This window comes from Hyperolius riggenbachi, chromosome 2, assembly GCF_040937935.1.
Source record: "Hyperolius riggenbachi isolate aHypRig1 chromosome 2, aHypRig1.pri, whole genome shotgun sequence".
Taxonomy (NCBI): domain Eukaryota; kingdom Metazoa; phylum Chordata; class Amphibia; order Anura; family Hyperoliidae; genus Hyperolius; species Hyperolius riggenbachi.
Genome location: NC_090647.1, coordinates 93,639,101 through 93,662,144, shown reverse-complemented (window position 1 = coordinate 93,662,144; position 23,044 = coordinate 93,639,101). Strand labels below are relative to the sequence as shown.

Here is a 23,044-nt window from a genome sequence, read left to right as displayed (position 1 = left end):
GTACTGGGGATCTTCACTGTGCTCGGTGTGTGGGGCAATAGGATGACTGTCCTGTGTCCCCATTGTGATGGTTGCGGTGGAGAGAGCAATGGAGTGCCGAGAATCCCTCTTTAGTTTCTCAGTGCGTCTCTGTTATTGTGCCTCAAGACGCCACTAGATGGCGTCATAGATATGAGACACGGCCAGCCCATCAGAGAGCTACGGGGATCCCCGGCGAAACACGTGATGATGTTGCTCTCCGCTCCGCTCCTGCGACAATGGGGACACACTGGTCAGCCGTCCTATTGCTACAAGCTCCACATTATATCACGAGGGGGCGAGCACAGACACCCAACACAGCGGGGTTCCGTAGTGCGCACGGTATTCTTCAATCCCTGCTCCTGCCAACGGGGACACAGGTCAGTTATCTCATTGCCGCAATCGGGCACAGATACCGGGCACAGAGTTCCGTAGTGCGCACGGTATGCTTCAATCCCTCCTCCTGCCGCAACGGGGACACAGGTCAGTTATCCTATAGCTGCACACTCAACACCATTTTGCGAGGGGGAGCAGGCACAGGGCACAGCGGGGATCCCCAGTGCGCACAACATGCTTCTCTCTCCACTCTGCTCTAGTGTAGCAACAGCATGCCCGCGGGACAGTTATTACCGCAGACGCCATCTGCGGGCACGGAAACAGCTGGGATGTGTGGACCAAGTACATGACTTGCATATAAGCCGAAGGGGGGACTTTTGAGCACATTTTTTGGGGTCAAAAATTCGGCTTATATGCGAGTATATACGGTAATAAAAAAGTGCTTCATTTTTACAATAATTATGTATAAATGATTTAGTCAGTGTTTGCTCATTTTTAAAATCTTTCCTATCCCAGATTCACATTCTGACATGTATTACATGGTGACATTGTTACTGTGAGCAGGTTATGTAGCGGTTTCTAGCTGTTAGAGACAGCTGTAAACAGCCATTTCCTGTCTGTGAACATTGTTACATTGTGGCAGTTTGCCCAGAGTACCGAGGTACTCAGAGCTTCTTGTGGGAGGGGTTTCACCACAATATCAGTCATACAGCGCCCCCTGATGGTCTGTTTGTGAAATGCAATAGATTTGTCATGTAAAAGGGGGTATCAGCTACTGATTGGGATAAAGTTCAATTCTTGGTCAGAGTTTCTCTTTAAACCCTCTAGTTAAGGTGCCTAACATTAACACCCCCTCCAACCCCCCATGCCAAACAATATTTTTCGGGCGGCCAAATTCCGGTAGTTGTAGCCAATTTTTTACGTTTGGCTACAACCATTACACTCTATGTAGCACTACTCTCATTGGGCGCCCCAATGACTGAGTGTGGATATTTCACCAATAACGGTGCCGAATCCACCTGATCTGCATAAAGATGCCCATTCTAAACGTTAAAAGTTTTCTAACTAGCCCTTTATATATTTATACAGAAATCTCTGGGATAGCTTTTCAAACTCTTAATACCTTTAAAGCACACCTTAAGTGAGAGGGATACGGTGGCTGCCATATTTCTTTCCTTTTAAACAATACCAGTTGCCTGGCAGTCCTGCTGATCTCTAGTTGCTGCCGTGTCTGGATCACACACCTTAAACAAGCATGTGTTTTATACAGAATTGAGTAAGAGCACCTGATCTGCATGCTTGCTGGGGGTCTATGGCTAAAAGTACTAGAGGCAGATGATCAGCAGGACAGCCAGGTAATCTGCATTGTTTAAAAGCAAATAAATTCGGCAGCCTACATATCCCTCTCACTTCAGTTGTCCTTTAAGATCTGAGATGAGAAGGAAAATTGTCTGATGAACACGGAGTTCACACTTTTAATCACCAAATTATGCTTGATTTCATCCCAGGGGAGTTTCAGCAACTTATCTGCACCCAGCAATACAATGATAAAATCAGTAAATGTTCTATACTGATAACCAGTCAAATTATATACAGACAGACTTTGCACTCAAAGACTGTTACATACAATTAAACATGCAATTTATACAACTAAATGTTTATTACTCCTGTTTACCCAATGCAGAGCTTGATGTTCATAGAATGAATGATTGAAGTAGCACCTTGGACAGCAGCAACTCTTTCAACACCACAACATTCCACTCTCTGCTCTCCTGATTACACTGATGTATGAGTGGAGCGAGTGGAGCTGTGCTGCCCAAAGCAGATGGAGCAGCAGATGGGGTTGCAGCTTTGCTTCCCCAGATTCTCAGTGTGAAACTATCCTGTTTGGCTTCAGTGGTGCTGATGCAGAAATGTCCATGTCTTTATGTGCAATGTGCATAATTCTACTACTGAAATACAGCAGCAAATCTAAACAAGAACATATATATGTAGAAGTGCCATTATACGTAACATGATCTCCATCCAGAATGACATGAGACAGCACTTACCTTCCCTCATTGATGAGCTCAATAAACGCCAATCCTGCATTCTTCTGAATTGAGTTTTGCCATTCCTAGAAACAAAAGTCTCCATCATTATTCAAGCCGTTGTTATATTTACCATTCCACTCTCTTTGAAACGCAAGCACACATTATTCTACTTCCCGTCACAGGAGAGATTTATGGTGTTAACGCACTAAGCTTTTCATGGGACTAACATTTCTAAATTTTAGTACTTAGGTAGGTAAAAGAGCTCTAAAAATAAGGTGAAAAGGATAAGGTCCAACTAGTTAATCTTGGATTGATTGATCTAGGTAAATGATAGGTGAGAAAAAGTTTAAGTTGACAACTCACAATACAATATCCACTGAAAATAAGTGAGACTAAGAAAGGCGTAATAATAATAAGTAATAAATATAATATATAAAGCTACAAAAAAGTTTATTTTCTTGGTCTATAAATCAATTACAGGTCCAAGCCATGTCAGCATCTTTAAGGTATGCCTAAAATTCTTTAAGAATTTAAGGCAAAAAGGCCCTTCATGTGCATTATGAAACTTTATTGGTACAAAAATAGTATTCCCACAGCAATACTATTTTTGTACCAATAAAGTTTCATAATGCACATGAAGGGCCTTTTTGCCTTAAATTCTTAATGTCTTACTTCACAGAGAGGCCCTCCTCATTGGAGTAGTGCACTTTTGATAATAACTGCTCGCAAATTCCTATATATTGATTCTAAAATTCTTTAAATTTACTTATGCATTTCAAAAACTTTGATATACACTCACCTAAAGGATTATTAGGAACACCTGTTCAATTTCTCATTAATGCAATTATCTAATCAACCAATCACATGGCAGTTGCTTCAATGCATTTAGGGGTGTGGTCCTGGTCAAGACAATCTCCTGAACTCCAAATTGAATGTCAGAATGGGAAAGAAAGGTGATTTAAGCAATTTTGAGCGTGGCATGGTTGTTGGTGCCAGAGGGGCCGGTCTGAGGATTTCACAATTTGCTTAGTTACTAGGATTTTCACGCATAACCATTTCTAGGGTTTACATTGAATGGTGTGAAAATGCCTTGTTGATTGCTAGAGGTAAGAGGAGAATGGGCCGACTGGTTCAAGCTGATAGAAGAGCAACGTTGACTGAAATAACCACTCGTTACAACCGAGGTATGCAGCAAAGCATTTGTGAAGCCACAACATGCACAACCTTGAGAGGAATGGGCTACAACAGCAGAAGACCCCACCGGGTACCGCTCATCTCCACTACAAATAGGAAAAAGAGGCTACAATTTGCACGAGCTCACCAAAATTGGACAGTTGAAGACTGGAAAAATGTTGCCTGGTCTGATGAGTCTCGATAGAGTCAGAATTGGTGGTATAATGGTGTGGGGGATGTTTTCTTGGCACACTTTAGGCCCCTTAGTGCCAGTTGGGCATCTTTTAAATGCCACGGGCTACCTGAGCATTGTTTCTGACCATGTCCATCCCTTCAGGACCACCATCCTCTGATGGCTACTTCCAGCAGGATAATGCACCATGTTACAAATCTTGAATCATTTCAAATTGGTCTCTTGAACATGACAATGAGTTTACTGTATTAAAATGGCCCCCACAGTCACCAGATCTCAATCCAAAAGAGCATCTTTGGGATGTGATGGAACAGGAGCTTTGTGCCCTGGATGTGCATCCAAAAATCCACATCAACTGCAAGATGCTATCCTATCAATATGGGCCAACGTTTCTAAAGAATGCTTGCAGCACCTTGTTGAATCAATGGCACGTAAAATTAAGGCAGTTCTGCAGGCGAAAGGGGGTCAAACACCGTATTAGTATGGTGTTCCTAATAATTCTTTAGGTGAGTGTATATGCAAGAGTTGTCTGCCAAGTAAGTGCCATTTTCAATTAAGAAAATGTATTTATTTTAAACACATGGGCCATATGCAATTAACTTTTTCACCTAAGTTATCTCCTAGTAGATAATTTTCATCTTCTCTTTAAACTAACTTTGCAGCATTATACAATTGAAAAAGTTCCCAAAAGTTGGGGAAAAAGTACTATCAATTTTATTTTGAGTATTTTCTTGCTTGCCAGTGGCTTTCAATGCATTTTATGACAAGTTGTGAAAATATCACTTAGGAGAAAACTCGGGTGAAAAAGTGAATTACATATGGGCCCCAGTAACTTCTGATTTTAAGTAAGTCTCTCCGTGTTCTCCTCAGGCTCTTTTAGCCGGGTGCTGGACCTGGCTAATTTAGGTAAGCAACCGGCTGTCATAGGCTTGCTTCCTCATCCTCCTCCTATGCTGTAAGTATAGTTGCGCTGGCCCTGCATTCCCATTCACGCCCCACCCAGCTACTCTTCATGGCACCCGGCTGGGAAAAAATTCTGGTGAGAACACAGATTCTCCACATAATCACCCTCTTTATTTGACCATTTACCATATCATTTTGCAAGCTTTCAATCCCTTTCTTGTAGTGGCATCACACTCCTCACCTATTAGTTGGAGGAACTGGGGGAGGTGGGGGCTTCATATTAATGCAGCTGAACAAACAGTTACCAGTGTTCTGCAGTCGTGTGGCAAGAATCCCAGGGAGAAAAGAAGGTAACCTGACAGAAGCAAATTAAATTCCACAGAAAGAATACCTTGCATGGCAGATAAAGCATATGGAAGTTTCTGGATGACCCCCGTAATTTGTATGTCTTTTCATGTTTTCATTGTCCACTTTTATCTGTTTCCAGAAAAAGGTTTTACCCAACCTAACTTCTACACTTTACCTGGTTGCATAGTGTGCGATTGCTACTGGTTAATTTTTCATGTGATGCTTAAGACTGTATGTAATTCTACTGTATATAATAGAAAAGTGTACATTATTTTGAAATGAACTTAAATTTGATTAAACTGAAACAAAAAAGGTAATTTCTTACATGTGTGATTTTGTCTATAAAGATCCTCACAATGTAATAATTGCTTCATCATGTACTTCAATGTCAAGTAAAAGAAAAAACATTCTAGCTTTCCACATTGCTTCTTTAAAATGAGTGGTTTTTGTTAAGTTGAGAAAAGTTTTTTTTTTTTGGTTTTTTTTTAAACCCTCACAGATTGACTTTTTTTTCTTCTTTTAGCCTGTTGCGCCATGTCTGCTTACAATTTACTCTATGCCTTTATTGGAATATAGTCACTTTTTCCACAAATGCAAAGAATTTTTTGCTGACATATGGAAGCCCAGATAATGTAAACATTTAATCATCAATCCTAAATTTGTGTCATCATCCTCATGTAGTCCTTTGCTTTAATAAATAATTCCACACATAGCAATCACTTGCAATAGTAGCAAAAGGGTTAAGATAACCATTCAAGTAAAACCTGGAAGCAATTACAAGATGTGGATTTTTTTCTTCTATTTTTTTTTCTGTGAGTACAAAATCTGCTAGTCATCAAAGACGAGGTAAAAGTGAAACAAATTTCTACACAACTTGTTTTGAAAATCCACCACTAAGGACATTATCAAAGGCATGGCACAGGCTGAGCTGAACAGACATCTCCGCTGGCATAAAAGGTCAGCTCCGCCCAAAGCAGGTAGTTTAACTTTCATACGAAATTCTTAGTGGTCTTGGAAACTCAACTGATGCTATTCCCTTGCATTACTCTGTATCGCTGTAAATCATTAACTAACATGAAAAACTGTAAAATTTAAAATACAAGCGTATAAGTATATTTATTCCAGGGTAAAATGCACAATTTTTTGCATATGCAGATTACCAGTGCTGTACCTGAACTATACCCACCGCTTTGACCTACAATTACAAATCTATTAATTAAAATGCACTATAAATTTTCTTTTCTCATATGTTGCTATTACTTACAGTAAGGATTTAAACTATAACAGATCTGACAAGTTTTGGAGTAGTCCATCTCCTCATGGGGGAGCATTTCCTTTATTCTGGCAACTGCTGCTCGGGAAATGCTTTTAGAAATAAAGAAAACCCTGAGAATCTCCCATGAGGAGTTTGACTGGTCCAAAACCTGCCAGTTTTGTCATATTTTAAAATCCTTTGGCAGTGACAAAGAAAAAATAAATAAATTTATAGTGCCTTTTTCCTCCGAATTACATACAAACAAAACACAGAACAGAACATTTATATCGCACTTTTCTCCTGGCGGACAAAGCGCCAGAGCTGCAGCCACTAGGGCGCGCTCTATAGGCAGTAGCAGTGTTAGGGAGACTTGCTGAATAGATGCTGGCTTACTGAACAGGCAGAGCCGAGATTCAAACCCTGGTCTCCTGTGTCAGAGGCAGAGCCCTTAACCATTACAGAGCCCTTAACCATTACAATATCCAGCCACATACACATAAGTACACATGCTTTTTACATTTTACTTTTTTTTGTGATAAATTATAGCTGATCACAAAGAAACGTCACCCTATTTATAAAAAGCTGATGTTTTTTTTTTGGGGGGGGGGGGGGGTTTGTGCTTTAATTTTTTGTGAAACGGATTGCATATGGCATGTGCAGCAATATTGCTGCTTCAGTTGTTGGCTCTATCAAGTAACAACTAGGTTGCAAGAAATGGAGGATCTTATGCTGAGTACACACGTTGAGATTTCCCGCTCGATTCGCGGGATCGAACGGATCGATTTGATTATATCAAACATGCTCGATTGGATTTCGATAGTTTTTTTCATGTTAAGTATGCAAAAATCTACGGCAGGAACGATCAAAATCCAATCGAGCATGTTTGAAATAATCGAATCGAGCCGCGAATCGAGCGGGAAATCTCATCGTGTGTACCCAGCATTAGGATCCAAAACTTATTGAAGCAATTACCGTTACACCAGCATTGGAGTTTCCTTACGTGCAGTTTACTGCTCCCTGGAGAAATGAGACTGATTTATGTGAATGCATGTGTTAATGTGATGGCCCTATTTACACTTAATGCATTTTCTCGAGTTGCGTTGCTTCCCATTGCCAAAATGGAATGTAACGCGACTCAACACGCCGCTTCAAGTGTAAATACGGCCTAAAGGTAGAACTAGAAAGTGCCTCAGGTAAAATCTTAAGCTAAAGGGCATCACGTACTTGCTTGCTTCCCCATTGGTGTAGGTAGATTGGGGAACGATTCTAAGGAAAGAACTACATGGTGAGTTGCGATGTGGGAAATCTGGACGACTGCTAGGAAACTTGGGTGTCGCATAGACCACAATACTAATTGTGGCTATAGTGGCATCCAGTGGACAATTTGGTTGCAGAAGGCATTGAGTGAAGCCAAAGCATCGGGGCAATGGAGGGGCCAAATGTGGAGGAGACAGCAGCATAGATAAGGGCAGCAAGTTATCGGGCCAGTTTGGGGTTTGATAGCGGTATGTGGCATTAGGAGAAGGTACAGGGGATTCGTGTTAGGCTTAAATTGCGGTAGGTTACTGTTCGGAGTAGACAGAGGGAGGGTTAGTGTGAGAGGAAGGTTAGGTAATAGAATATGGGTAAAATTACCAATATTCCATTGTCGCAATTATCCAGCACCAAATAGTACATGATCAGCAGCATTGCCGATATTCCACTAGTGACTTCACCCTGCACCCAAATTTCATTGATTCCCTTTTTTAATATATGCGTGAGTTGGTCCATTACAAAATCAATGCAGTCCATTTTGGATGCCAAGATCCAGTTTTACAACTTAGTTGTTTCAGAGTTCTACCTGCGAGCATGTGGTTTGAGTGCAGAGGGTTAGTGATCACTCGTACAGTCCTCTGCAAGTCTAAAAGGATTATAGATAATGAAGACTAATCTTAAGGCTCTAAAAGCCTGTGACAAAAAAAAATGCAAACAGGAATACTGAAGAGCAGTTTCAACCTCCCAAACTCTATTAAAATAAGGAACAAGGGTTCCTGCTCTGTGCACCTAATAACCTATGCAGGAAGAGGAAACACCAGGGCAACAAGTCTACTGTCTATACTACTAACAGAGCACAGACTCCATGTATGAATACGAGCACTATTTGAAATTGAAAAGGTAATTTAAAATTAACATAACATCACTAAAAGATTTCAGCAGCAGTCAAACGTTTATGGCTATATTTTATTATTGAAAGTGGAATTTCACTAAGTGATCTTTGGACTTCACACAGTTGCAATATTTCCTAGACAGAATCAGAGGGGATTGAGGTTTTGTGCTGCCTGAGGCTGCTTTTTAATATGATACACTTTCAATGCGTGGGGTCATTTCATCAGTAAAAATAATAGAAAAAAAAACATATGGAAACTATAATTGGAAAAATCAATATTATTCCTAGTTAAGGTATTCCAGTCTAGTTAATACTCTCCTGTTGATGGAACCACCCTAAACGTATGTAGCACTTTATGAATAAAATAAAAAAAGTCACAGTTTTTGCCCTTTGATGTAGTAATGCCCATTGTGGGGAAAATTCCTAAAACCATCATGGGCATTTGGGAAACTTTCACCATGTAGAACTCTAAAGTGCCCACACATCAGGTGATGATAGGCAGATCGACCAAGAGACAGATCTCTCTCTGATCGAATCTGTTTAGAGAGAAATCTAAAATCTCTCGGGAATTGGCCTTGTGATGTTGCATACGCTGCCTCGCCACCCACCGCACTGATCGCTCCAATGTAATATGTGCAACCCCCCCCCCCATCCCCTCCCCAGGTGCCGTATACTTTAACAGTGTGTCCGCCGCTAGCTCCAGACTCCACCTGCAATCCGCATACACGCGCCCCACATGGTTGCCGGCGTATATGTGGGTGTATGTGTGATATCACACACGCACCCCCTTCCCGTTACTCTGGCAACCACATGGTGCACATGTAGGTGGATGCAGCCCAAAGCCAGGGGCAGAAGTGGACAGGTAAGGCATACTGCACCCGGCAGAAACATTTTACATTATGGGGACAGGGGTTTTGTTGCGTTCATCACTCATCCCAATATTGCTCGCTGTTACTGCTGTGCACCTGATTGACCACCACATCCCGACATCTTGCAGCATGTCCAGTCGATACATAGAACCACTTTCAGCCCGAAATTGGGCACATCATCGATCAGGCATGCTCTTGGCACTACCAATATTCATCTGACTCAAAGAAAATGAACGAATCGGGTGATCGATCAGCTGCCAAATCGATAGATGTATGGCCACCTTAATAATATAGATATTTACTGACCTAATGCAGCAGTGGGAAGAGAATCAGGGATTGTGGACCCTGCAGAGTCTAGAAGGGCCTGCATGTGAAATGAATTATCTCTGACATGAACCTTCAGACACTTGTAATCTGATAGTTCATGTAAATTTAGACCATACCTCGAAAAAGGAGCCTCTGGCAATAGTACATTTATTCAGGAGCCCAGATAAGACGGGAAAGAAAATCTAACATTTTAGCTAATCTACAGTCGTTAACATGGAATTTCCATCTTAAAGCCCATAAAAGTATCTAATTTGCTGCAGTAAATTCAAGAAAAACAAACGTGGCATTTCCTCTTCCTCTCTGAACGTATACAGTAACCTAATTCCTCTGTTTATAATCTTAGGGGGAAAAAATTGGTTAAACGTGTCCCTGGACTTCCGTGTCTGCTCAGATACACGGCAGGCTGGGTATAAGCAAATAAATGTAGTGTCATGTGCTTCTTGTCAGAGGAAGAGCTCCGAGAGGATGAACAAATGAGCTGTTTTATAATAGCCTTCTGCAGGAATTCTATCTCTTATCAACATCAAAGTATCCGGCCCTACCTCTGCTATAGTGATGAAAAGGCAGCTATGTTACTCCTCTGCAGCTACCAATTACACAACCATAAGGCAGTAAATCACTTCAAGGAAAAGTCCATCATTAATATAATGATACATGTAACTAAACGCTATAATAGCTTGTGCTGCAACGTATAACTCCACTTAAAATGCAGTTAAAATAATAAATGTACCGGGCTGTTTCCTGCAGGGATTCTCTTACGTCTCCTTAGGCTTCAGCTCTACCGATTTTCTCAATGATCAGAAAACAGCTTCTGGTAAACAGTAGGGGGTGCAAATGTTGGATAGACAGACAGGTTCTTTATTCACTATGATGCAAAACCTGTAAGGATCATCTATGATGTGCACCATCTATGGGTTGGAAGATCAAAAGCGGCTTCTGGTCTTCAAGGAATCTGGTAGGAGTCGGTCTTAGGTGACTGACAACATAGAACCAATTCCAGCCAATGACAGATCAGGAATTCTTCAGAGTAGTTTATAATCAGTTTATTTTTTTTATTGTAGCAGTAAAGCTCTACCATTTGCAATAAAGGAATTGGACTCAATACGTATAAGCCATTTTGCCCGCACAATTGTGGGACAGTATGTCAAAAGCCCAGCCAAAAAGGGTGGGAGGCAAAGCAAGCTACCTTTCTGCACTCACTACCAAGGAACAGTTTAGAATGTGTGCACTGCTGCTATACAGATCCGATTTATTATTAGTGTTTATATAGTACTGGCATCTTCTGCAGTGGTGTACAGAGTATATAGCCTTGTTGCTTAACTGTCCCTCAAAGGATTTAATCCCTAGCATAGTCACATGTCCATTATAGTCTAGGGCCAATTTTAGGGGGAAGCCAATTAACTTATCTGTATGTTTTTCGGATGTGGGAGGAAACCCACGCAGACATGGGGAGAACATACAAACACTGTACAGATAGTGCTCCGGCTGGGATTTGAACCCGCTGCAAGGCAAGAGGGCTATCTACTCAGCCACCGTGTTGCCCACTGTATGCATAGTATACAAGAGTATATCCCAGTGATCCTCCTTATAACCAAAACTTCTACAATATTATAAAAAAAAGTGTGTGTGTGTGTGTGTGTGTGTGTGTGTGTGTGTGTGTGTGTGTGTGTGTGTGTGTGTATATATATATTCATTTATTTAACAAACCCAGGCTTTAAAGCAGGGGTGTCATAATCACAAAAGGGGACAGCATAGTTTATTAAGATTTAGCATTTATTGAACAAGCTCTAACCGATGTAATGTAAGTAACTGTGGTGGCTTGCTCCTCCCCTTCTGCAGAGTAGCACAGTGGGGCAGTTCGATATTTACATACTCCAGTGCTGCTTCCAGTCTTCACTGATCTTCCTGACAACCACATGCTCTGTGCTGCATATCTCTGGTTCTTGAGGCATGTCATGTGATCAGGAAAAGCAAGTATGAAAGCACAGAGCATGCGACTGCCAGGAAGAACAGCAGAGACAACGCAATTCTGCAGCAGGTAAACATTACACTGCTTCGCTGTGCTACCCTGCTATGTGGGGAAATGATGTCGGAGTGAACCTTAGGACCGGAAGGCATTGTACGGTTTACTATGTGCTGCTTACAATAATGGACATTGGAAGCGGACGACTGCCACATAAAATGGCAAGGAGGGCTGCATTGGGCACGCGGGCCTTGTGTTTGACACCTTTAAAGGCTTGTTGGGGCTTACAGGCTACAAGAAAACTTGGTGTCCATAGTGTCGACTTTGGAAAGAAAAACTGTCTGATGACACCAAAAATTACCAAAGAAGCCCTCCAGTGACTTTATAGGCAAGAAAAGCATGAATCATATAATAAAAAACACATGATTAAAAAAATATACATAACAGAACAACCTGACTGTTCTTCAAATGAATCTCAGACCTATTAATTTAGGTTGAAAGTAAATCAGTGTCGGCAGGAGATCTGCATGTCTGGAGATCATCATTGGTGAAAATGCTGTGTGTCTAGCTCATTTTAATGCCTAAGTGAACCCCCTTCTAAAATCAGCATTCTGTCACTGATTATCCAAATCCAAACTCCAATCTGCAGCTGTCTCTCAATCCATATCCAAAACTGTACTGTCCAGCTAAGCAGAACTTTGAACGAGATCAAATACCTCCTGTGCCTGCAACCGTGTCTTGGAAATGTATCAGAGACAAAGGCTGCTGTAAGTTTATTTATAGACTCTCTGGGATGGGATACAGCTAGAAATGAACTTGTATGGCATTGATTATGTCTGACCTTTAAAAAAATTAATTTCAACATGAGAAGCTGAACTGGTTCCATGACCACTGTAAGTATGAAAAGCTCATAGAAGCCCAGAGAAACCTACACACCTGCAAGGAGTCCATAGATTCCTCCTGGAATCAGCTCCCATTACATCATAACTACTATGACGATGTACCCCAGCGTAAGCTTCCTTACATTCTTCCCTTGGAGGGATACTGTAGGTGGGGGGGGGGGGGGTCGGGGGAAAATGAGTTGAAGTTACCCGGGGCTTCTAATGGTCCCCTGCAGACATCCTGTGCCCGCGCAGCCACTCACTGATGCTCCGGCCCCGCCTCCGGTTCACTTCTGGAATTTCAGACTTTAAAGGGAAGGTTCAGGGAGGGTGGGTAAAAAATAAAAATCAATTTCCACTTACCTGGGGCTTCCTCCAGCCCGTGGCAGGCAGAAGGTGCCCTCGCCGCCGCTCCGCAGGCTCCCGGTGGTCTCCGGTGGCCGACCCGACCTGGCCAGGCCGGCTGCCAGGTCGGGCTCTTCTGCGCTCCAAGGCCCGGAACTTCTGCGTCCCACGCCGGCGCACTGACGTCATCGGACGTCCGCCGGGCTGTGCTGGAGGAAGCCCCAGGTAAGTGGAAATTGATTTTTATTTTTTACCCACCCTCCCTGAACCTTCCCTTTAAAGTCTGAAAACCACTGCGCCTGCGTTGCTGTGTCCTCACTCCCGCTGATGGTACCAGGAGCGTACTGCCCAGGCCCAGTATGGTCTGTGCCTGTGCCGTGTGTTCCTGGTGACATCAGGGGAAGCGAGGACACGGCAACACAGGCACAGTGGTTTTCAGACTTTAAAGTCTGAAATTCTAGAAGTGAACCAGAGGCCAGGCCGGAGCATTGGGGAGTGGCTGCGCGGGCACAGGATGTCTGCGGGGGACCATTAGAAGCCCCGGGTAACTTTAACTCATTTCCCCCGACCCCCTACAGTATCCCTTTAAATTCACGTGATGTCATTTCCTATCTCTGGCATCCTCAGGAAACCAGGACACACCCCCACAGTTGTCATATAAGTTTATCTCTGTGATACCCACACTAATTATATTCAGAAGGTACTTGGTGCTGTTTCCACAATTCTAAATGTACTGGATTTCTATCTCTGCGTTTAAAATGGTGAATAACAAGTAAGGCCTTCGAGCTTAAAAAGGAGCATTTCAATAATGCTTTATACTTTATGCTACACAGAATACTAAGCATTCATATATACAGGGTGAGTGAGATACACAACAGCATAATAACCTTTAAACAAAAACATTTCTCTGTTACAGCTGATACAAATCCTGCAATAAATCTGCAGTGTGTCTACTTCCTGCTTTTGTGGAAACAGATATAGGGTTACTATCCTTTGGTTACAAATTAGCTGCTCGGCCAAGGCATATGAGATTCCAGAGCTGACACAGCTGAGAGAAGTTTTACTATATCAGAGTTTATTATAACAAGATTATATACTATATTTAATAATAGTACATGATAATCAATTTTAAAGAGTTTCCAAACATTTTCTATTACTTTTATTTATATAGGATTTCAAATTTTCTTAAATAATGCATTTGTTGAACTTAATTAACTACTTAAGGTCCTTGGTAATTGAAATCTACGCTCTGTTTTGATGGCCCTCTAGCTGCCATGACATAGATTTCAGTTAACCGCCGCTGCATGCATCCGCCGTTTCCGCCGCTGAATCCTCGCCATCTCCCATTGCAGCTCATTCGCTCTGCCTGTCTCTGACGGCAGAGCCCTTTTAGCGGGTCAGGAGTCGATTTCATTGGTTCCTGGCCCTGTCTTACTGCAAGGGACAAGGGTGATTGCTCAATTCTGATTCTTCTTGACTTGTCTGCAGCATTTGATACTGTGGATCATGAAATACTAATCCAGTGACCGAAGAATTACTGTGGCCTAAAAGGTACGGTTCTCAGCTGGTTTCAGACCTTCCTATCTGGCAGGACGCAACAAGTATGTCTAGGCACACACTACTCTAATCCAGTGCCACTTGCCTATGGAGTTCCACAGGGTTCTGTACTATCCATTACTCTGTGCAGTCTACATGCTCCCACTGGGCAAAATAATCCAGAACTATGGCCTAGGATACCATTGTTATGCAGATGACACACAACTGTATCTGTCCTTCAAGCCTGGCACCCAAGACCCATCAGCATCCATAAATGCGTGTCTAGTGGATTTACAAAATTGTATGAACACCAGCTGGCTGAGGCTGAACTCTGACAAAACAGAGGTGTTGGTGGTAGGTGGTCCACACTTGATGGATAAAGTTCAAAACGCTCACCACCTCAAACTAGCAATTGGGGGAGATACCTTGGAGTGATCCTGGATGGAAATCTAAAACTCAGACAGCAGGTATCAGCGGTCGTCAAGTCTTCCTTCTTCCATCTAAGAAATATAGCGAAAATCAAACACCTTATCCCAGCTGAAGACCTACCTGCCCTGGTTCATGCATTTGTATCCTCCCGCCTAGACTACTGCAACGCCCTGTTCATTGGATCTACAGAAAAGGTTCTGCGCCCCTTATTGCAGAATGCTGCAGCCAGACTCCTAGCCAATGCCCCCCGCAGCGCACACATCACCCCAGTACTGCAAACTCTTCACTGGTTGCCAGTAAAATAGAGAATCAATTTTAAGATTTGCCTGCAGACATTCAAGGCTCTAAACCACATGGGACCCAAATACATATCGGATCTATTGGAACTTTATGCCCCTCCACGCACCCTCTGCTCTACCAACAAGATGAAGCTGGTTATTCCCAGGATACACTTAACATTTGGTGCTCGGGCCTTTTCCTGTGCAGCCCCTACTCTATGGAACTCACTTCCACAATCAGTACGAGAGGCTCCTTCTCTGGGCAGCTTTAAAAAAAGGTTAAAAACTGACCTCTTTTCTGGAGCCTTTGAGACTGCATAATGCAGGGTCACAGCGCTTTGAGTCCCCAGGGAGAAAAGCGCTATAGAAAAATTATTGTTATTGTAAGCAACTCCCATTGGCTTACATTGAAAGACAGGGTCAGGAGCCAATGGAAGCGGCTCCTGGTCGGCTCACAGGAACTGGATGGGTGGCCCAGGTTCCCGACGTGCATCGGTGATGGCGTTTGCGGCAGGTATGTGCGGCAATTCGTAAGCACTCCGCCATTTCTGTACCAGCGGTCTGATTCTTAAAGGGGCAGAGACCGCTGGTACTTAAGTGGTTAGATATATCAATCCCACATACCCCCTAGACCAGTGTTTCCCAACCCTGTCCTCAAGTCCCACCAACACCGCATATTTTGTAGATATCCACAGAGATAGTTAATCATCTCTGCTGCAACACTAATCACCTTACTTGTGATTGCCTGTGGTTTCCTGCAAAACATGTACGGTTGGTGGGCCCTGAGGACAAAGTTGGGGAACTCTGCCCTAGACTTATGTAACCACCACATGTAGAGAACCTAGGTTAAAGGAAAATGGATAGAGTGCAAAAACAAAAGGAAGACATCCAGTTTCTGATCCACAAATGTGGTTTTAGTTTCTTTTTTTGGTAATTGCAGTTAATGGGTACATGGGTTGTCTTTAAACCTTTTCACGTTACAGTTGTTGTCTCATTGTACACAATAGTACATCCTACTTTGGTAAAGAACGTCATTAGTGATTTTTGTTTCTTTTTCATATCTATGGTTCTGCAATGCATAGACATAGAGAAACGATATCCTTCATGCGACTCGCGTTACTCTCATGGTGTAAAAGCATCACATCTGGACTATTCGTGTCAGAGAAAATGGCCAGCTGGCATGGCTTTCCGTACGTCCCTCGTATTTTAGAACTCATTTAAGCAATGTGGCTGGAATCCCACTTTTCTTAGTTTTGCCAGGATATGGTAAAATCTAGTGACCGCTCTGATGAATATTTTGTGATATCTCATGAACATTTCTATTCCCATGTTTTAAGTGAAAGCTTTCAGAGCCATTTTAATAGGATCTTACATGTAACAGGAGATGTGGTTTGAAGACGGTAACCTTTTACCCTTTCATAAGCAGCAAGCAGAAGTGTCAAATAACAGTTTGTGTATCTATAAGGAGCTAGATATCGGATCTAAGAGCGAGAGAGAGGTACATAGATTTAGAATATAAATGTGATGGACGTTTTCTTGTGCCTTCAAACATGTAACAGGGAGAGCCATTAAGCCTGTATGGTACATGAGGTTTTGCTAAATGTTGTTAGGAGGAGAGTAGTGATAGGGCTTAAATTTCGCACTCTTTCCTTCAATCAATACGAGAGGCAAAGTTTCATCTCAGGGGCCGCTAATGGCAGGAATTGCTGGAGCCAGCAAATGAGTAATGCTAGACCTCTGATTAGATGATGAGGCCATCAAGAACCTCATGTTACACTGAGCTTTATTCTCATGAACTCTAGCAAAAACCAAAAAGGTGAAGGAGGCAATGCAGCATTTTTTCCTTGCTCCTTCTCCAGCAGAGCTCCACACACCAAATCCAGCATGAGATGACGCTCTCAGGCCATAATGGATCTGCGGAATTTGCCTTGAACCTGGGTCGTTGCCATTAGACAACACATTTTGCAAGTTGCCCTGCAGGAAGGAGTTTGAAGTCAGAACCCCATGGAGGTTTCCTGCCAAGCTGAGAGTTTCTGTTAGGTCTTTCTGACTAAGGTTCTTCAAGAAGACAGCGGACCTTAATGACTTCCTTATGGGCCAGGCAGGACGAATGGACGGGAATAAGCATAAAACAGCAGGTAAGTGGAGATTACAGCACTTCAATCAGCTGTACTCTGTGCACTAATCAGTTTCAGATCTCATGTCTTTACACCAGGATAGGTCTGTGATGGCAAGCTTAAAAGTAATCTAAAAACTCTTTATATTGGCTTCTGTTGAAAAAAAAAAACTGAGCTGAAACTGGTGCCATGTTTTTGAGATTATATTTTACAGTTTAATTTTTTTTTTATAATTAAAATATCATCATAGTATAATTTTGAGAACACTGAACATGGCTAGTGAATACTCAGATTAACTTTTAAGTACATTATGCGAGAAATGGGGAGGCTGGCATTTATAAGAAAGCCTTTGTTTCTTTGGTGTCTTACTGATCATCTGGCTATAAACAATAATAGTTTAAAAGTGGCCACTAACTGTCCAATTTTTAGCAAAAAATCATTAAAGGGATCAGAAATTCTGATCGGATTGGTTCTAAATAATCTCATTAGATGGGCACAATTGATTACGAATGAGTCTGATTGGATTTTTGTCAAATCAAAATGTGGATTTTCTTGTTGGTTGTGACAAATAGGAAGCAAAGATTGGTTCGCTGATGGTGTAGTGAACGATTTTTCTTCCTATCAGGATTTCTGATCGCTCGAACGATTTTTCGCTAGAAATTGGACTGTTAGTGGCCACCTTTAGTCTTTCTAGGGAAACAAGTTTGCAGAAAGGTGTTCTAATAATTCCCTAACTTTCAAGATCTGCGTATTTGTTTGGGGGAGTTGCTAACAAAAGGACAGTAGCCAGCTGTATTTTGTTGAATATGTACAGGATATGAATCAGCAATAGGCTTGCTATATCATCTGATCACTCTCTGCCAGTGCTGTGACCAGTAATGACAATCCCTTATCTCCCCATGCAGAAGCCTATTTCTAATTAGGGGGGGGGGGGGGGGGAAGATAAAAAGTAGCGTTAGATAAAATAATCCAGTATGGTCGATCAGCAACCCATTAAGCAAGGTAGGCTGTAGAAGGATACCCACTACTTGCAACGCCAGAAGATGATTGTTTCCTGATCCCAACATGAGTGATTGCGTGGGAGACAATAGTCTAATGACTGCAGCGAGAATAACAGTTTATAAGTCATTATGAGATTAAACTACCTTTCAAACAGCTAAAGTACCAAAATGTCTTAGGCGGGACACTGGTTTCGTAAACCTGTCCCAAGAGGATTCTGGTAAAATCCTCAGCTTTTACAGTATTCCTCCAACAATATAGCAGGGAGGCCAAGTAGACAGCACCTGTCTTCCTGTGCTGGGGTGTACTGGGTGCAGCTTTCACAGTACACTGTCTGCATGCAGTTTGTAGGATTCTATTTCTCCAGCTATTCTGAATCTCTATTATAACCTGAATGAAAAATATTATATTTGCTGACCCTTGTTTAATGATCTAATGGGATTCTGGGACACAGACTAAAGTGATACATCCTGAATAAGGAACTATTGTTATGCTGGGTACACACAATGCATTTTTTTCGGTCGATTTTCCATCCTATTGATTTTCGATTCGATTTTCCAGTCGATTTTCTGCTCGATTCTTTTATCTTTTCTTATCCATTTCCATTCACTTCTATGAGAAATCGATCAGAAAAACGATCGAAAATAAGATTGGACATGTCGGAAAACATCTATCGAACCATCTATCTGCCGAAAAACACTTATGGTGTATTCCCAGCATTAGTGCACGGCATTGTCACTGTCAAGCTCTTCAGAAAACAAACATTCCTGAAGATTATTGCAGAAATCTGGCAAACTGTAATTGTACCACTGTAACAGGCAATGTAATGTAGCAAAACAAATTCTAAATCACAATACTAGCCAATTGGCTTATATACACTAAAATGTAATGCCCAAAATAAAAAACAACCTGTTATGTTTTCATTTCATTTTTAACCCTCTTGGCGGTACGCAGTTTCTGACTCTGCGTCCGCCGGGAGGTTTTTTGACCCCAAATTTTTTTTTGCCGCTTTAGCTAGCATTTCGCTAGCTAAGTGTATGCTTTAGGTTGCTCCGGTCCCCCCCATGCCCGCCGATCGCCGCCGGCTATACGTACCTCGCCACGATCCCACGAAGAGCGCAGTTTCCCGATCGGCTTCCGGCGTTGCTATGGCGACGATCGGAGATGACGTCATGACGTCAGCCGCAATCCTGATCGCCGCCATCGCGATGCCTGGAGCCGATTGGGCGGCTGCGCCTGCGTGGGAACGCTGGGGGGTACGTATCCCAGAACTGCGGGCGATCGCGGGGGACCGGAGCAACTTTGTTCATACGCTTAGCTAGCAGTAGCTAGCGAACCGCTAGCTAAAGCGTATTGCACCACTTTCTTTGTTTTTTTTAAGTCCTGGGGCCATGTGATCCTCCGCGGCGGCTACCCCGTGTGTAGCACGGGGTTACCGCTAAGGAGGTTAAAATACTTTGTAACGTAGTGGAAGTATTTTAACCTATCAAAGTGACTCAAAGCTGATAAAAAGCAAACATTTTATACATATCTGGGGCTTCCTCCAGCCCCATCCTCTCGGATCGCTCCCACACCGCCGTCCTCCGCGGCTTCGGTAACTGGGCCCCGTTACTTCCATCAGTCGGAGCCAGTCTGATGTAAGTGAAGTGCGCTGTTTGTGTATCTCTCCAGCAGTTGCTGGAGAGATACGTAGAGGGCGCACTTCTCCTGCGTAGACTGGCTCCAACTCACGGAAGTGATGGGACTCGGTTGCCGAAGCTGCAGACAGCGGAGGATGACGGTGTGGGAGGGATCTGGGAGGATGGAGCTGGAGAAAGCCCCAGGTATGTATAAAGCGTTTGCTTTTTATCAGCTCGGGTACATAAATTAAGCTTTTTACTTATTAAATTAAAGGGGCACTACAGCGAAAAACTGTAAAATTAAAACTATGTGCAAACATATGCAAATAAGTACATTTTTTCCAGAGTAAAATGAGCCATAAATTGCTTTTCTCCTATGTTGCTGTCACTTACAGTAGGTAGTAGAAATCTGACAGAAGAGACAGGTTTTGGACTAGTCCATCTTTTTATAGGGGATTCTCAGGGATATATTTGTTTTTAAAATCACTTAGTGAATGCCAGTTGCTCTGTTCAACTGCCAAAAAACTGTGTAGGAAGCAGGGAAGCTGGCCAGCATCATTGTTTAAATCGTTTTTTAAGGGTCCGCTTCCACTGTCGCGGAAACGGCCGCGAATCCGCAGAGTTTCCCCTCAGGCAAAACTGCGCCGCCGGCCAAATCGCTTGCAGTAGCGATTCGGCCGGAACCCCCTACAGATCTTGCGGCGAAGGCTGCGATTCCCATAGCCGTGCATGGCACGGCTCATGGGATTCGCCTGCGATCCTGCCCACCAGCACAGTGCCGGCGTGCGTCTACTAGACGCACGCCACACTAGTGGAAACGAGCCCTTAGGGAATATCTTTATAAAGAATAAAAACCTTGCTGAGAATCCCCTATGAAGAGATGGAGTAGTCCAAAACCTGTCACTTCTGTCAGATTTCTACTGCCTACTGTAAGTGACAGCAACATAGGAGAAAAATAATTTATGGCTCATTTTACTCTGCAAAAACATGTACGTCTTATTTGTATATGTTTGCACATATTTTACATTTTACAGTTTTTCGCTGTAAGAAGTAAATCATAAACAACAACTTAAGCTAAATATAAGGTATAGATGAATGCTGCACATGCAAACTTCCATATGAAAACATACGTTCAGCTTCACCACATAGCAAGGTCATTCCTACAGAAGGTGGAGGGATTAAAGAGGGGATGGGGACCTCCTGTTGCTGGGGAAGTCAACAGCAATTGGTCGGTAAAAACATACCAAAGAAGTTACTATTCGCTGGACAAAAGCTAAAAAGCTATGAGGCTGGGTTCACAATGGTCAGTTGCATAACGCACACATGGAAATGTGTGTGAAATGCAATGGAGACTGGACATATACGTTAATGCAAAGCCCCCATGCAGGGAGTTAGAATAATGTGGCTTGTTACTGTGAACAGGCCCATAGAACTGTATGGGCAGGGAGTTCGCAAACAGAATTATTCAGCAACGCACTGTGAACTGGGCCTGAGAAAAAAAATATAGTATCCAGAATATACCGCTTTGTGGTAGATGTGGGTGTCTGTCTACACTGTGCACTTCTCTGGAGAATCCTTAAAGAGACACTGAAGCGAAAAAAATATAATGATTGGTATGTGTAGTACAGCTAAGAAATAAACCATTAGGTGCAGAGACATAAGTCTAATATTGTTTCCAGCACAGGAAGCACTCAGAAACTCCAGTTATCTATGCAAAAGAGCCATTGAGCTCCACGACTTTCAAAGTTGCAGAAAGCTCTGTCTTCTGAAGCTTATTATCTCAACTGTCAGTCACTGTATCTTCTTTTCCTCTGCAGAGGACAGGTCAATACTTCACTGGGCTGCTCTGTAAAATCATTTAGAATGCTGAGCAGTGTGTAAACTGCAAATATTAGAGAATGATGCAATGTTAACACTATATAACTGAACATAAAAATATGAGAATATTTTCTTTGCTACTAATGTTCTAGTAATTATCCGTACTACACAACTAATTCATCATAATTTTTTTTTCGCTTCAGTGTCTCTAACTGTGCACTGTACAGCACCTGCTGCAGCGAGCAGCGTACTCTCCCTCCCTCCATGGCACAACAGGCTGCTTGGTACAACCAGAAATGATTGTTTCAGACAGCTATCGGTGTCTAAATGTGAACGCAGATTTAGCTAGCTCCAGAACACTAATTAGACTCACATAGATAGAGGTAGGGCAGCATGGTGGTGTAGTGGTTAGTGCTCTTGCCTGGCAGCGATGGGTCCCTAGTTTGAATCTGCACAGATTTTGTATGGTTTCCCAGTGCCTGTGTGGGTTTCCTCCAGGCACTGTGGTATCCTTCCACATCCCAAAAACAGAGAGAAGTTAATAGGCTTATTGTGAGCCGCTCTGAGGGACAGTTAAGCAACAAGACAGTATGCTCTACAGAGCGCTGCGGAAGATGTCGGCTCTGTATAAATACTAACAAAAATAATAATGAGAGTCCCACCATCATAGGACCCCTGCCTAAAAATCTAATGACTGCATTTCATTTAATGGACCATTATTGCTAAAACTGTAAAATGTAAAATACGTGTATATTCATACTTCTAAGAAGTACATTTCTCCCAAAGTAAAATAAGCTATAAATTACTTTTCTCTTATGTTGCTGTCCCTTACAGTACGCAGTAAAACTCTTGACAGATCTGACAGGTTTTGGACTAGGACCATCTCCTTGTGGGATATTCTCAGTATTTCCTTTATTCTTTACCAAAACACTCCTATACAAAGCTGTTAGCCAGCTGGCCTACTTATTTGCACACTATGGGCTTGATTCACAAAGCGGTGATAACCTACTTAGCACGTCTAAAGTCTTTAGACGCGCTAACCAGGGTGCTAAGTAGGTTAGCACCGGATTTCTCAATCAGATCGCTCGGTAACTTTGCACGCGTAAAGTTTTACGCGCGCAAAATTTTACGCGCGCTAAGTCCCTGGACAGAGCAACTGCTATTCAGCAAGTGCTTTTGAAAATAAAGAATCCTGAGAATCCCCAATGAGGAGATGGACTAACCCAAAACCTACCAGATTTGTACTGCCTACTGTAAGCCACAGGAATTTAGGAGAAATGTGTGTATGTGTACACATGTACCATATTTTAAATTCCAATTTTTTTTGCAATAGTAGTCCTTTAAGACTTTTCAAGCTGTAAATGTAAGATTCAAATGCAAAGCAAATAATAATCCAGTAACACAAGCTAATAAAGCTGTCAGCTGGTGCAGAAGGCATTGTAAGAAATACTGGAGGCC

At 42.5% G+C, this 23,044-nt stretch overlaps 1 protein-coding gene across 9 annotated transcripts in view; it reads right to left on the bottom strand.

Moving 5' to 3' along the window:
- Positions 1–23,044, bottom strand: part of NBEA (neurobeachin) — an 866,760-nt gene that overhangs the window by 349,141 nt on the left and 494,575 nt on the right. For all 9 annotated transcript variants that reach the window (XM_068267062.1, XM_068267067.1, XM_068267066.1 and 6 more), the window contains one exon: positions 2,406–2,470. In XM_068267062.1, coding sequence (XP_068123163.1) covers positions 2,406–2,470 — 65 coding nt within the window. The remainder of the gene's footprint in view (positions 1–2,405; positions 2,471–23,044) is intronic.